The 14,505-nt window shown below is 46.9% G+C and overlaps 1 protein-coding gene across 9 annotated transcripts in view; it reads right to left on the bottom strand.

Annotated features, from left to right (window-relative positions):
* ARSG (arylsulfatase G) overlaps positions 1-14,505 on the bottom strand; it is a 117,831-nt gene that overhangs the window by 57,525 nt on the left and 45,801 nt on the right. For all 9 annotated transcript variants that reach the window (XR_002731578.1, XR_002731579.1, XR_002731580.1 and 6 more), the window contains 3 exons: positions 10,649-10,836; positions 6,925-6,972; positions 1,335-1,446 (listed from right to left, as the gene is read on the bottom strand). Coding sequence is in view for 6 of the 9 variants with exons in the window: in XM_023211968.2 (XP_023067736.1) it covers positions 1,335-1,446; positions 6,925-6,972; positions 10,649-10,836 (348 nt within the window). In the remaining 3 variants the exon portion in view is untranslated. The remainder of the gene's footprint in view (positions 1-1,334; positions 1,447-6,924; positions 6,973-10,648; positions 10,837-14,505) is intronic.

The following is a 14,505-nucleotide window of genomic DNA, read 5'->3' as shown; positions in this document are numbered from 1 at the left end:
AATGGCCAAAACCGCAATTACTTTTGCACCAACCTAAGAAATACCTACCTCACACAGTGGTCATGCGGATTACAGATAAATATAGACAGTGGTTAGACTGTAACAATTTCTCATCAAATACTCATTATTATATTAACTATTGTTTTATAGATAGACCAGCTGAGACTCACCTTTCCCAAGTGGCTCAGACACCTGTAGCCTTAGAAATAACCACAGTGCACCGTCTGAACAAGGGAACACGTGTTTTGTGCTGCATTCTTACCTGAGTAAGGCTTATCATCTTTTTTTGTGATCATAAATGCACCGTAGGATATTTAAGAAATACAATGAGAAAGAGGAAAATGAAAACCCTGGTTGGGTACAGTGGGTCACGCCTGAAATCCTAGTACTTTGGAAGGCCAAAGCGGGCAGATCACCTGAGGTCAGGAGTTCGAGACCAGCCTGGCCAACATGGTGAAACCCCGTCTCTTCTAAAAATACAAAAATTAGCCTAGTGTGGTAGTGGGCGCCTGTAATCCCAGCTACTCAGGAGGCTGAGGCAGGAGAATCGCTTGAACCAGGGAGACAGAGGTTGCAGTAAGCTGAGATCGTGCCACTGCACTCTAGCCCGGGTGACAGAGCAAGACTCCATCTCAAAAAAAAAAGAGAAAATGAAAACCCTGAGTCCCACAACCAGAAAAAGTCCTTGATAACATTTTGGCATGTCTCTTTTGAGTCTCTGTTAATAGGACTACAAAGATAGGGCTACAGAGGTCATTAAGATCTTACTGTTGATGACTTGCTTCCTGCTTTTTTTTTCTTCACTTACTATTATATCATAAGCATTTTCCCATTTCATTAAATGTTTTTTCAAAACATCCCATTTGGTGTCTGTTTGGCATTCCAACATCAGAATGCTGGCTTAGTTGTCCATGGGGTGATAAGCTCAAAAGGCATCCTGTGTACTTTCTTTCTCTCTCTCTCTCTCTCTCTCTCTCTCTCTCTCTCTCTCTCCCTCCTTATGTCTAGTGTCTGGGCTAGAAGCAAAGCCAGCAGGCAGAGGAGGAGGGAGGCCCCATATGTGTGAGACCCTGGCAGCCCGAGGCTGTCCCCAGCTGAGCTCACTAGTCCAAAGAACCTGGAAAATTTCAATAGAAGAATTTTGTGGACCTCATTGTTGAAAGGTTTCTTGCACTCCCTGCAAATAACATTTAAATTTGCACAGAATGTACCATGTATCTTATTTGCCGTCTTAACTGTTTCCTGTCTGCATCTTTCATTTATTGCTGATGGACCACAGTCTTGGAACTCTGCCTTGTCCTGGAGCCTATCGCAAATGTGTCAGGCAGCATTACCTTGATGGTCCATCACCCTGTGGACATGCCGGACAAGGAGGGTGGTTGTAGCCTGGAGTATCAGTACAGCCCATATCATGGCTATATGGGATTCCAAAGTAGTAATCAAAACCTGGAATAGAAGCAACTGGTTAGCACCCCCACGTGGCTGTGACTCCATGTGCTTGCCTTCGTACGCCCACGACAAAAATGTAATTTCCTATGATTTAATACTGCAGTGCTATAGAGTATGTAATTAAAAGAGGATTTGATTAATATCCCTTTGTAGTATGCATAGAAAATCACTTTGCTGGGTTCTGGCTGTTAGATTAGATTTGCAAAACATCTTGTGATTAGAATTAACCCAGTTTGGGAGGAAGTGGAGAGAATTATTGAATGCCTAACATCTTCAATGAAATTATGAACATACTCAGTATTTGGTGAAAACCGACTAAACACATGACACTTTAAGGGATAAAAAAAAAAAAAAAAAGAAAATCAGTTGTTCTTAGCTGCCACACCCACAGAGAAAAAAATTATAAAAAAAGTTTCAGAAAGAATAAATTCTGCCTTCAAGAGACTTTTCATGTGAAGAGAAAATAAGATATAAAGATTAAGCAATAAGAGATGAATAGGAGAGCCAACAACAGTGATCAGAGGAAGCTACCCCCGATAGAGATGGTGGGATGGGGATGGGGCAGGAATCTCAAAATGCTCCTTGAAAGATACTGCGTTTCAGCTGGGACTCAAAAGGCTGGCAGAATTTGGGCTTGGAGTGGTGGAGTGAAGGTGAGGGATGGAAGGGTGTGAGCATTGAGACCCAAAGCCTTTGTGTTGAAGTTTTTTTCTGAGTTCCTCCTTCATTCTATCTCTTACCCAGCCCAAGCTTTTTTTATTTTTATTTTTATTTTATTTTATTTTATTTTTGAGATGGAGTGTCGCTCTGTCACCCAGGCTGGAGTGCAGTGGGGCAATCTCGGCTCACTGCACCCCACTGCAAGCTCCACCTTCTGGGTTCACACCATTCTCCTGCTTCAGCCTCCCAAGTAGCTGGGACTACAGGCACGTGCCACCACGCCCGGCTAATTTTTTGTATTTTTAGTAGAGATGGGTTTTCACCGTGTTAGCCAGGATGGTCTTGATCTCCTGATCTCATGATCTCCCCACCTCAGCCTCCCGAAGTGCTGGGATTACAGATGTGAGCCACTGCGCCCAGCCCAGCCAAAGCTTTTAATCAAAGGCTATAGCTGCATATGCAACTAGAATGAATAAATTCTCCAGAAAAATGAAACCTTCCCCAATTGCCCAGGTAACTGCTTCAGCTGTTTATTTCTCTAGAGGTAGACAGAATTCAAATCTCACAAAGAATTGCTATGTCTCATTAGCCTCAAATTTTAGGCCCAGGAACAGGCAGAGTTGTGTTTTCAACTTCAACTCCTGCCCCTCCAAATGCTTTTTGGTCCTCTCTATAAGCACGCTTCCTAAAAGAAGCAAGTTCCCTTCAGTTCCCTGTGAGCCTCACGCCTTGGGGCCTTGGTGGCTTTGCCTGGAATTATCTCCTCTGTGTCTCTCACAGGTGAAACTGCATTAGCACTTCCCAGCCCAGTTTGAGTGTGAAGTTTCCTACAGAATTTCCCTGCTCCTCACCTGCCACAGCCCTGCACTCAACCCATTCTCCTAGCGTAGCCTACAGACTTTTTATCATCTGGGTAATACCGTCTTCCCCATTAGTGATGCACTTCTCGAGTTAGATACTAGATCTTTGCCAACCCAATATGTGGTGTATGTAGAATAACTAGTAAATGTTTGTTGTATTTTTTTTTTTCTTTTTGAGACGGAGTCTCACTCTGTCTCCCAGGCTGGAGTGCAGTGGCATGATCTCAGCTCACTACAACCTCCACCTCCTGGGTTCAAGCGAGTCTTGTGCCTCAGCCTCCCGAGTAGCTGGGACTACAGGCACCCGCCACCACGCCCAGCTAATTTTTGTATTTTTGTAGAGATCGGGTTTCAGCATGTTGGCCAGGTGGTCGCTAACTGCTGACCTCAAGTAATCCACCTGCCTTGGCCTCCCAAAGTGCTGGGATTACAGGCATGAGCCACTGCGCCCAGACTGTTTGTTGTATTTTTTAAAAATTGAAACCTTCATGCTAACTTGGTTTGTACAAATGGATTCGGCTATCCCCTAGGTACGCAACATAGCCCTGAAATGCCACCGCATCCGGTATCAGGATGACGTTCCACCAAGGACAGCAAATTTTTGCTAGAAAGGGCCAAATAGTAAACATTTTAGGTTTTTTTTCTTTTTTTTTTTAGGTGGAGTCTTGCTCTGTCACCCAGGCTGGAGTGCAATGGCGCTATCTCAGCTCACTGCAAGCTCCGCCCCCTGGGTTTGCATCATTCTCCTGCCTTAGCCTCCCAAGTAGCTGGGACTACAGGTGCCCGCCACCACGCCCAGCTAATTTTTATTTTCTTTTCTTTAGTAGAGACAGGGTTCACCGTGTTAGCCAGGATGGTCTCGATCTCCTGACTTCATGATCTGCCCGCCCCGGCCTCCCAAAGTGCTGGGATTACAGGTGTGAGCCACCGAGCCCAGCCAGTTTAGGTTTTGTGGGTCAGATGGTCTCTGTTAAGGCCACTCAACTCTGCCATTATAGTGCAAACCAACCCATAGACAATACGTACACAAATGACTGTACATACTGACATATTGGCTGTTTTTTTGTTTTGTTTTGTTTTGTTTTGAGACAGTGTTTTAGCATGTTGGCCAGGCTGGTCTCGAACTCCTGACCTCCAGTGATTCGCCTGTCTCGGCCTCCCAAAGTGCTGGGATTACAGGTGTGAACCACCATGCTCACCCTGTTTGCTGTATTTTTTAAAAAATGATACCTTCCTGTTAATTTGGTTTGTACAAATGGATTTGGCTGCCCCTTAGGTACACAACATAGCCCTGAAATGTTACTGCATTTGGTGTCAGGATGACTCTCCACCAGGGACAGCAAACTTTTGCTGGAAAGGGCCAAACAGTAAACATCTTAGGTTTTGTGGGTCAGATGACCTCTGTAAGGTCACTCAACTCTACCATTGTAGCGCAAACCTACCCATAGACAATATGTACACATACACAAATGACTGTAAATATTGGCTGTTTTCTTTCTTTCTTTTGAGACCAAGTTTCAGTTTTGTCACCCAGGCTGCAGTGGTGCAATCTCGACTTAACTGCAACCTCCACCTCCTGGGTTCAAGCACTTCCCCTGCCTAAGCCTCCCAAGTAGCTGGGATTACAGGCATGTGCCGCCATGCAGAGCTAATTTTTTATTTTTTCAGTAGAGACAGGGGTTCACCATGTTGGCCAGGCTGATCTCGAACTCCTGACCTCAGGTGATCCACCTACCTTGGCCTCCCAAAGTGCTGGGATTACAGGCGTGAGCCACCGTGCTTGGCCTTACTATTTTCTAATAAAATTGTATTTACAAAAACAGGCAGCATACTGGATTTGGACCACAGGTCTATGCCAACCACTGATCTAGATCACAGGCATCCTCATACCCCAGTGCTAGAAAGACCTTGTTGTGTTTGCAGGAGCCCTGACCTGAGGAACAGCCCAGGGCAGCAAGAGGAGCCTTAGAAGGAATGTGTGCTTAGAAGGAATGTGTGAGTGTGCTTGGCATAAACCAGGGCATTTGAAGTTTTTTTCTGAATTCCTCCTTCATTCTATCTCTTCTCCAACCCAAGCTTTTAATCAAAAGGTTAACTGGGTATGGTGGCGGGTGCCTGTAGTCCCAGCTACTCGGGAGACTGAGGCACGAGAATCACTTGAACCTGGGAGGCAGAGGTTGCAGTGAGCCAAGATCATGCCACTGCACTCCAGCCTAGGAGACAGAGTGACATGGGGAACCAGGACAGTGCACCACAGAGAGGACATAAGAGGCAGGAAGGAAGAGGAGTGAACTTGGATACAAGCATGAAGAAACCTCAGTGTCCATGCCAGAAGGTTTTTTGGAATTGTCTGGTCCAAAGACCGCAAATAGGTAGGAGGTATTCTTTCTTCCCACTTCCCACACCCGCAGCAGGCACCAGATCCGTCATGGTACCACTTCCTGCTGCATAGGAGCTGGTCTCAGTATCCCCTCACCACAGGAACATGCCCTCAAGGTGCCAACACTTGATCTGGTCCAACCCCTCAATTGTCAAGTGAGAAAACTGAAGACCAAGGAGGAAATAAGTTCTGGAGTAATTTTTAGTGAGTGCAAAAGCCACGTCTTCACTTCCCCCATCTGTCTTTTTTTTTTTTTTTTTTTTTTTTTTGAGACGGTGTCTCGCTCTGTCACCCAGGCTGGAGTGCAGTGGCGCAATCTTGGCTCACTGCAAGCTCCGCCTCCTGGGTTCATGCCATTCTCCTGTCTCAGCCTCTCGAGTAGCTGGGACTACAGGCGCCCACCACCATGCCAGGCTAGTTTTTTTTGTATTTTTAGTAGAGATGGGGTTTCACCATGTTAGCCAGCATGGTCTCGATCTACTGACCTTGTGATCTGCCTGCCTCAGCCTCCCAAAGTGCTGGGATTATAGGCCTGAGCCGCTGTGCCCGGCCTGCCACTTTTTTAAAGCACATGTGTATGATGCCATGAATGCCCAACTGGGAAAAGGGGCTCAAGGGAGCGGAGGGAGAGCAATGAGCATCAAAGAGGAGGTAAGAGTTGAAGAAGATGCCAGCCAATGGGGTTACTGACCAGTGGGTCCCCGCTGAAGGCCGGCTCCAGGCCAACCCTCTGAAAGTCATTCTCCAAATGCAAAAAACTTCCAATGAAAACCTTCTGCCAGGTCTAGGACAGAACAATCAGCCGTTTTTCACAGAGAGAGGGATAGATACTGGGGCGCGGGAGGGGAGAAGTCTGCAAAATAGTCAGAGAATCACATTTGCTTATAAAATGGCAGAAGAGAAAGGGGCCAGGGACAGGAGAAGCCACCAAAGCTGGTATCATGGCAAACTACTTTCAAGAGAAAGTCCATGGCTTCCCATAGAAAATGGAAAAGGTCAGTGGCACGAACGGCAACTTTGAAAACCCATCAATAATTCAGTGAATTGGACGTTTGGAGAATCCGCCCTTCAGCAAAGTGATTTTCAGAGAACTGGCTTTGGCAGCTTGATCTTGGCCTACTTCCCCAAGGCCAGAGGGTGAGGAAGCAAAGGCTGCAGGAAGAGGCCAAGAGGCAGCATCTCCTGTTTGGGTCCATGGCCAGGTTTCCGGCTTCGGTGAACCCATCAGTCAATTGTTACTTCTTCCCAGATTAGCCATGTCTGGACCTCATGGGGCAGAACGTTCCCTGAGGTGCAAAGAACCAAGAGATGGCAAAAAAGCTGTTGGGCCTGTGATGGGGCAACTGGAAGGGCAGACAGGCACCAAGGAAGGGGAGACAAGGAAGATGCCAGCAAGTGGGATGTAAGGTCCTGGAGAGCCCTCGCACCCCAAATGCACCCAAGTGACTTTGTGAACAAAGACGTCCTAACTTAGGTTTGCCCCCAGAGACAGGATGGCTTAGCTGTTCATGGAGTCTTACACAGAGACCTTTATTTTCTGTTTCCCAGGTAACAAATCCCCAAAAGAATTCTTACCACGGAAGTTGGGGTGATACGAGCCGTGGTGTCCAAGATGCCATTTGCCTGTAGAAAAACAAAAGAGAGATTTTCAGAGGAATCCCCGTAAGGGAACCACGGCCCCCTGAGGAGTTGATCACACACTCAGCTCTCCATTGGCTTTGCCTTGCACTGTGGACAAGCAAAGAGAGGCTGCAATGCAGTACACAAGCCAGGCTTTGCTCTCTGGGGCTGAGATGGTGTCCACAGGGACACATAAAGGATGACTCCAGACTCACACAAGAAACCACAGTGAAAGGGGAAGACAGCCCATCACCAGGAGCCCAGAGAAGCCTAAGCCTCTGCCCCTCAAAGAGGGCTCTGCAGACACAGCAACCCCATATGGGCCATCACCCCCTTCACTTCGCCCTCCTGCGCTGGGGCCCTGCAAAGGCACCAGGCGGCCCAGGGTGCAGGTGCACCACCCCACGTCATCTCAGAAATGTCTGCTTCCTGCCTGGTTTCATCATCTTCCTCTCTAGCCAACGTCAGCAGCCCACAGTTTAAGCACCGAGACACCTACGGGGCAGCAAATGAGGAAACTCAGATGCCCCGCTGCTCCTCGGTCTGCAAATGTGTTCAATCTGGGGGAATAATTGGGTCATGTGTGGCAGGAGCTCTGACAGTGTCAGAACTCTCTGATCTGCTCTTCCGCTCTGAGGAGTAGACCCCAGGGGCGTCACCCCCATGGTGAGGGGGCAAAGAAAAGAATGTGGTACAAAGATCAAGACGCTGGCAGCATTAAACTGCTCAAAAGCGAGATTAACGGGCAACCACAGGAGTATGTCTAAGTACATTATTTGATGTGGCCTCAATAAGACACTATCAAACTATTTTTTCAAGGCAAATGCATGTAGCAAAAATTAAGAATTGGTGAAGCTGGATGAAGTGCCTCTGGCAGTCCATTTTTCCCTCCCCGAAACTGCTCTATTGGATTGAAAAAAAAGATTAATAAAAAATTGAGAGAAATGGGCTCTCAATTTCTCTCAGTTGAGTGGCTCACGCCTCTAATCCCAACACTTTGGGAGGCCAAAGCAGGCGGATCACATGAGGCCAGGAGTTTGAGACTAGCCTGGGCAACGTGGCAAAACCCTATCTCTACTAAAAATACAAAAATTAGCTGGGCGTGGTGGTGCATGTCTGTAATCCCAACTATTCGGGAGGCTGAGGCAGGAGAATCACTTGAACCCGGGAAGTAGGGGTTGCAGTGAGCAGAGATTGAGCCACTGTACTCCAGCCTGGGCGAAAGAGTAAGACTTTGTCTCAAATAAACAAAAAAAAAAAAAAATTGAGAGAAATGGATTAAGCATTATGTGAAATATTTGGATTAAACATTACATGGGAACATGACTTTATATTAAAATTATGAAAAGTATTGTTTAATTATAAAAATTATAATATGTGGCCAGGCGCGGTGGCTCAAGCCTGTAATCCCAGCACTTTGGGAGGCCGAGATGGGCGGATCACGAGGTCAGGAGATCAAGACCATCCTGGCTAACACGGTGAAACCCCATCTCTACTAAAAAATACAAAAAATTAGCCGGGCGTGGTGGCAGGCGCCTGTAGTCCCAGCTACTCGGGAGGCTGAGGCAGGAGAATGGCGTGAACCCAGGAGACGGAGCTTGCAGTGAGCTGAGATCTGGCCACTGCACTCCAGCCTGGGCGACAGAGTGAGACTCCATCTCAAAAAAAAAAAAAAAAAAAAAAAAAATTATAATATGTAAAATTATATTACATGGAAACATAGAATAATGTGAAGGGGGAAAAAGTGGAGCCCAGTGGTATTTGCACAGCTAGGCAACACAGAGACACATGGACCAAGATGAGAAGCAAAGTGTGACTGTTGTAAATGGATCGATATTCCTTTGGCGGGTCTTTAATTTTTCCTAAAAGTGTACTTTAGTTCATAATTTCAACAGCTGGATATGCTTGAATATCCTGTCCAGGATGTGCAAAAGGTGTCATGAGTGGTGAGGGGGTGAGGAATGGCAGCTAAACAGTCAAGCTGCAAACAGTTACTTACTTGGAGTTTAAAAGCATGAAAAGGGAGGGGCCAGTGAGGTCAAAACAGCTCCAGAAGCAGCCAGCCCCGCTACTGCAGCATAGGGGCTGAGTCTGGGACAGGCCTGGGACCAAACCCTTACTGGCTATGAGGTTTATTATTTATTTACTTATTTGTAGATACAGGGTCCCACTATGGTGCCCAGGCTGGTCTCGAACTCCTGGGCTCCAGGGATCCTCCCACCTCAGCCTCCCAGAGTGCTGGGATGACAGGTGTGAGCCACTTTGTTCAGCCAGCTGTGAGGTTTACACGGACGCATGTAACTGGCCTAGTCAGGAGAGTCAGTCCACAGTGGCAGTTTCACGAATGGTGTCCTGGTGTTGATGTTGTTAACACAATAACTCCTTGGGGTATGGGAAGAAAGGGATTGGTAAAAGAGAAGTGTGGGACCTTAACTGGTCTCTCCTACAGCCTGGGACTTGCCCCTTCTGGGACAAAGAATGCCACACTCCAGGTTGAGCTTCCGTAAAAGGATATCAGGCTCTTTAACCCAGAGTGGGACAAAAGGGCCAATAGCAGAGGCAGCAGCCCTGGGTCTAGGTAGAACAACCCACCGCAGGTTCACATGATTCAGACACCCAAGGCATGCCCACAGGGCCACCCGCTTGTGGTTGCACCCTCCCTCCCTTGCAATTTCCTGTATGGTGGAGAAGGCAGGGATCCCAAGGGGTCCAGCTCTTTGAGAGTTAGACTAACAAATGCAGGCAGCTGAGGATACTTCTGGGAATACTGGGTTGTCTTGCTCTTGGAGGGGAGAATGGCAGTGAGGCAGAGCCTCAGGGCAAGGCTGGGACCAGATATACCTGTCTAGACCCGGCCTCCACCCCTCCAGGTTAGGCAACTTCTCTTCACCGGTCTGAAACTCAGTTCTCTTGCCAATACAATGGGGGACATAATCATCTTCATGCCAATAAATACTCAGCCCAGTGCCTAGCACATAAGAAATGCCGAGTAAGAGATGCCTTAAAAATGTTTTAAAGGAGAGGAAGTCATTGGGCAATATGGCAGACATTGCTGGTCTCCCAGCAACGCCCATGTCCCATGTATCCTGCTAATAGAACTGTGGTTTTTTCAAAGGGAGGGAGATTACCATGCCCAAGTTCAAGTCAGTCACTACAATGCTGTCCCCAGTTTCTCAATCTGGGAGTGCAGCAGTGAGGCGTGGCCAAAAGACCCAGCTCTAGCCAATAAGATGTAAGTGCAATTCTTGGGGCGCGGGCAGAGCTGAGCCACCTCCCTTCTCTTCTTCCCTCTTTGAGCCAAATCATGATTCAGGGGCCTAAAGTCGCTGGATGGCAGTCACGAGGCAGCAAGCATGAGGACAAACACAAAACACTGACATGCTAAGGACGGCAGAGCAGAAAGATGGAGTGAGAGCACCTGGCTCCCGGCAGCATCTTTGAGCAGCTGAATTAATGAAAGCAACCACTTACCTCGAAACTTGCAGTAATGGGAGGAAAATAGCTCCATGTATGTTTTAATTCACTGTTAGGTCTTTTCAGTTCCTTATAGCTGAGAGCATCCCTAACTTACATAGCAAGACATGAACAGGAAAGCAGACAGGCAGTATGTTTGGGATCTGCAAACACAAGGCAACTGCCACTGCAGTAAATGCAACAGGCAGACGGGGCCCAGAGTTACCTATCATCCCAGTGACGTAACCCGCCTGCTGCAGCACCTCTGCCAAGGTGGTCTCGTTGAGCGGAAGGCCTCCCACAGAGGTGATTGCAAAGTTGTGTGTGACTCCATTGCGAAGGCCAAGTCGGCCAGTGAGCAAGGAAGCCCGGGAGGGTGAGCAGGTGGAGGCAGCTGCATGGAAATCCACAAACCTGCAGGGAAAGGACAGTGGTCAGGACCGCACCAATCACAGGAAGCCGGAGTAAAAGAAAAGGCAATGACCACTCAGTTCCTGGGATTTCAGTGCTCAAAGATCAAAGATCACCCAGTCATGGGACAGGTCAGGAAATGGGATTTCTGGTTGGGCACGATGGCTCACGCCTGTAATCCTAGCATTTTGGGAGGCTGAGGTGGGAGGATCACCTGAGGTCAGGAGTTCAAGACCAACCTGGCCAACATGGTGAAACCCTGTCTCTACTAAAAATTTAAAAATTAGCCGGGTGCAATGGCATGCTCCTGTAGTCCCAGCTACTCAGGAGGCTGAGACAGGAGAATCACTTAAACCTGGGAGGCAGATGGCCAGGCGCAGTGGCTCGCGCCTGTAATCCCAGCACTTTGGGAGGCCGAGGCAGGCAGATCATGAGGTCAGGAGATCGAGACCATCCTGCCTAACACGGTGGAACCCTGTCTCTACTAAAAATACAAAAAATTAGCTGGGCGAGGTGGCGGGCGCCTGTAGTCCCAGCTACTCGGGAGGCTGAGGCAGGAGAATAGCATGAACCCAGGAGGTGGAGCTTTCAGTGAGCCGAGATCCGGCCACTGCACTCCAGCCTGGGCGACAGAGCAAGTCTCCATCTCAAAAAAAAAAAAACCTAGGAGGCAGAGGTTGCTATGAGCCAAGATCATGCCACTGCACTCCAGCCTGGGTGACAGGAGCAAGACTCCATCTCAAAAAAGAAAACAAAACAAAACAAAAAAGGAAATAGGATTTCTGGGTTTCAGGAAAATGAAACCCAGAGAGGTAACACAAATAGTCCAAGTTTCCACAACTCATTCAAATGGATTTAATCCAACAAAGTCAGTCAATCTTATTTATTCGAAGATTCCACATTTCAAATGTGCCTACTTACTAACGTTGTATTTTTTTAATCTCAAAATCAATACTTGAGGTGATTTCGGGTCATTCGCGGATATAGGCAGACCTGCAAAACGTTTGAGTAGCTTTGGCGCACACGTTCTCAGTGGAGGCTGAACAAGGTGACCCTCTCCCTTCTGGTTTCAGCTCTCACATCACACTGTAAACAAATGTCCTCACAGTCTATTTAGAGCCACAGCTTTTGCATTTTTGTGTTTCGTGTTGGTGGTTTCACTGTGGAAAATGGCCCCCAGATGTGTCTACGTGCTGCGTAGTGTTCCTAAGCGCTCAAAGGCTTTGATGTTCCTTATAGAGAGAATGGATGTGTTAGGACCGGGTGCGGTGGCTCACACCTGTAATCCCAGCACTTTGGGAGGCCAAGGCGGATGGATCACTTGAGGTCAGGAGTTCAAGACCAGCCTAGTCAACATGATGAAACCCTGTCTCTACCAAAAATATTTTTTTAAAAATTAGCCAGCACTTTGGGAGGCTGAGGAGGGCAGATCACGAGGTCAGGAGATCGAGGCCATCCTGGCTGACACGGTGAAACTCCATCTCCACTAAAAATACAAAAAGAAATTAGCCGGGTGTGGTGGCGGGAGCCTGTAGTCCCAGCTACTCGGGAGGCTGAGGCAGGAGAATGGCGTGAATCCGGGAGGTGGAGCTTGCAGTGAGCTGAGATAGCACCACTGCACTCCAGCCTGGGCGACAGAGTGAGACTCAGTCTCAAAAAAAAAAAAAAAATTAGCCGGGTATGGTGGTGTGTGCCTGTAACCCCAGATACTTGGGAGGCTGAGGCAGGAGAATCGCTTCAACCTGGGAGGCAGAGGTTACAGTGAGCGGAGATCGTGCCACTGCACTCCAGCCTGGGCAACAGAGCAAGACTCTGTCTCAAAAAAAAAAAAAAAAAAATACATATAGATATATATATACACACATACATATATATACATACATATATATAGTAAGGTATCTTTACATAGCAACATTCATAAAACACAGTTATGTATTAATTTAATTAGTGAACGAAAATTTTCTGACCAGATGCTCACAGGACGCTAACCCCATATTTTCCCTAGCAGCAAAAGAGTCAGTATTCCCTAATTCAGTACTCACGGTGGCTTGATAGAACATAACTATTATCAATAACAAAAACTGACTGAGGTCGGGCGCGGTGGCTCACTCCTTTAATCCCAGCACTTTGGGAGGCTGAGGAGGGTGGATCACCTGAGGTCAGGAGTTCGAGACCAGCCTGACCAACATGGCGAAACCCTGTTTCTACAAAAAATACCAAAATCAGCCAGGCACGGTGGTGCATGCATGTAACCCCAGCTACTTGAGAGGCTGAAGCAGGAGAATCGCTTGAACCCAGGGGTTGGAGGTTGCAGTGAGCCGAGGTCACGTCATTGCACTCCAGTCTGGGTGACAGAGCAAGACTCTGTATCAAAAACATTAAAAAAGAGTTGACTGAATCTATGACCTATGACTCTATGCCCAGTCCTTTTTTAGACATTGTTGAGAAACACAAAAGAATTCTAGTCATTATCCTACCCTCAAGGAACACGCAGAAACAAGACATTGAGTGACAAAACGTGAGCAAATTTAAGTCACAACAATGCACAATGGTATGTAATTAAGACCCCAGATAGATGGAGAGAGCCACAGGAAATGGAGATAAGGAATGCTCTAGGATTGAGATACGGAGAAAGAACTTGATGACGGTCCAAGGATTAGAGAAATCTCCGTAGAGGAAGTGGCACAGAGGTTGGAATCGATCTAAAAGATGGGACTGTACGAACACTTCAAAAATCACAAGGACAGGCATTCCTGGTGGAGGAACAGCAGGATATTCTTATTTTTGCAAAAGGAAACACTGAAAGGATACACCAGAAGCTAATAAAAGAATGGTTTCCCACAAGGGGAGGGAGAAACAGTATGTGGAGGGGGAAAGCGAGATTCTCTGGACTATGTTGTTATACAGTTTGACTTTTGCACCTTGCAAATGTTTGATATGGCCAAAATGTAAAATTAAACCACAAGGGAAAAACAAGCAGACCCTATAATTAAAAAAAAAACCCACTGAAACAAATAAATCTAACCATATAATAAACAGTAAGTAATATGACCACACAGAGGAAAGAATCATTTCAAGTAATATTAGCACCCAGTGTTCTGGCTCTACAACATTAATGGGATATAATCTAAGGACAAAGAGAACCACAAAAAAATCTTAAACTTCACTCAGTAGTTGTTCCATTGGTGGCAATGTTGGGTTCAGGATTTGAAAGTATTTTATGTGATATGGTAGAGTCAAGCAAACAAGTAATTATATTAATGTTTCTAACCAGGAACCAAGATTTTCAGGGTAAAAGGTAAAGATATAAAATAAAAGAAGATAATAAAAAACCTATAATGTTAAAATTAATGTAGAAGTCATTATGAACTCATGATTTTTAAAAATATAGATCTCCTTGGCTGGGCGGGCACAGTGGCTCATGCCTGTAATCCCAGCACTTTGGGAGCCCGAGGTGGGTGGATCACGAGGTCAGGAGATCAAGACCATCCTGGCTAACACGGTGAAACCCCATCTCTACTGAAAATACAAAAAAATTAGCCGGGCATGGTGGTGAGCACCTGTAGTCCCAGCTACTCGGGAGGCTGAGGCAGGAGAATGGCATGAACCCGGGAGGCGGAGCTTGCAGTGAGCTGAGATCGTGCCACTGCACTCCAGCCTGGGCAACAGAGC

The sequence above is a fragment of the Piliocolobus tephrosceles genome, chromosome 16 (assembly GCF_002776525.5).
Source record: "Piliocolobus tephrosceles isolate RC106 chromosome 16, ASM277652v3, whole genome shotgun sequence".
NCBI classification, from domain to species: domain Eukaryota; kingdom Metazoa; phylum Chordata; class Mammalia; order Primates; family Cercopithecidae; genus Piliocolobus; species Piliocolobus tephrosceles.
This window is presented reverse-complemented; position numbering and strand designations above follow the sequence as displayed.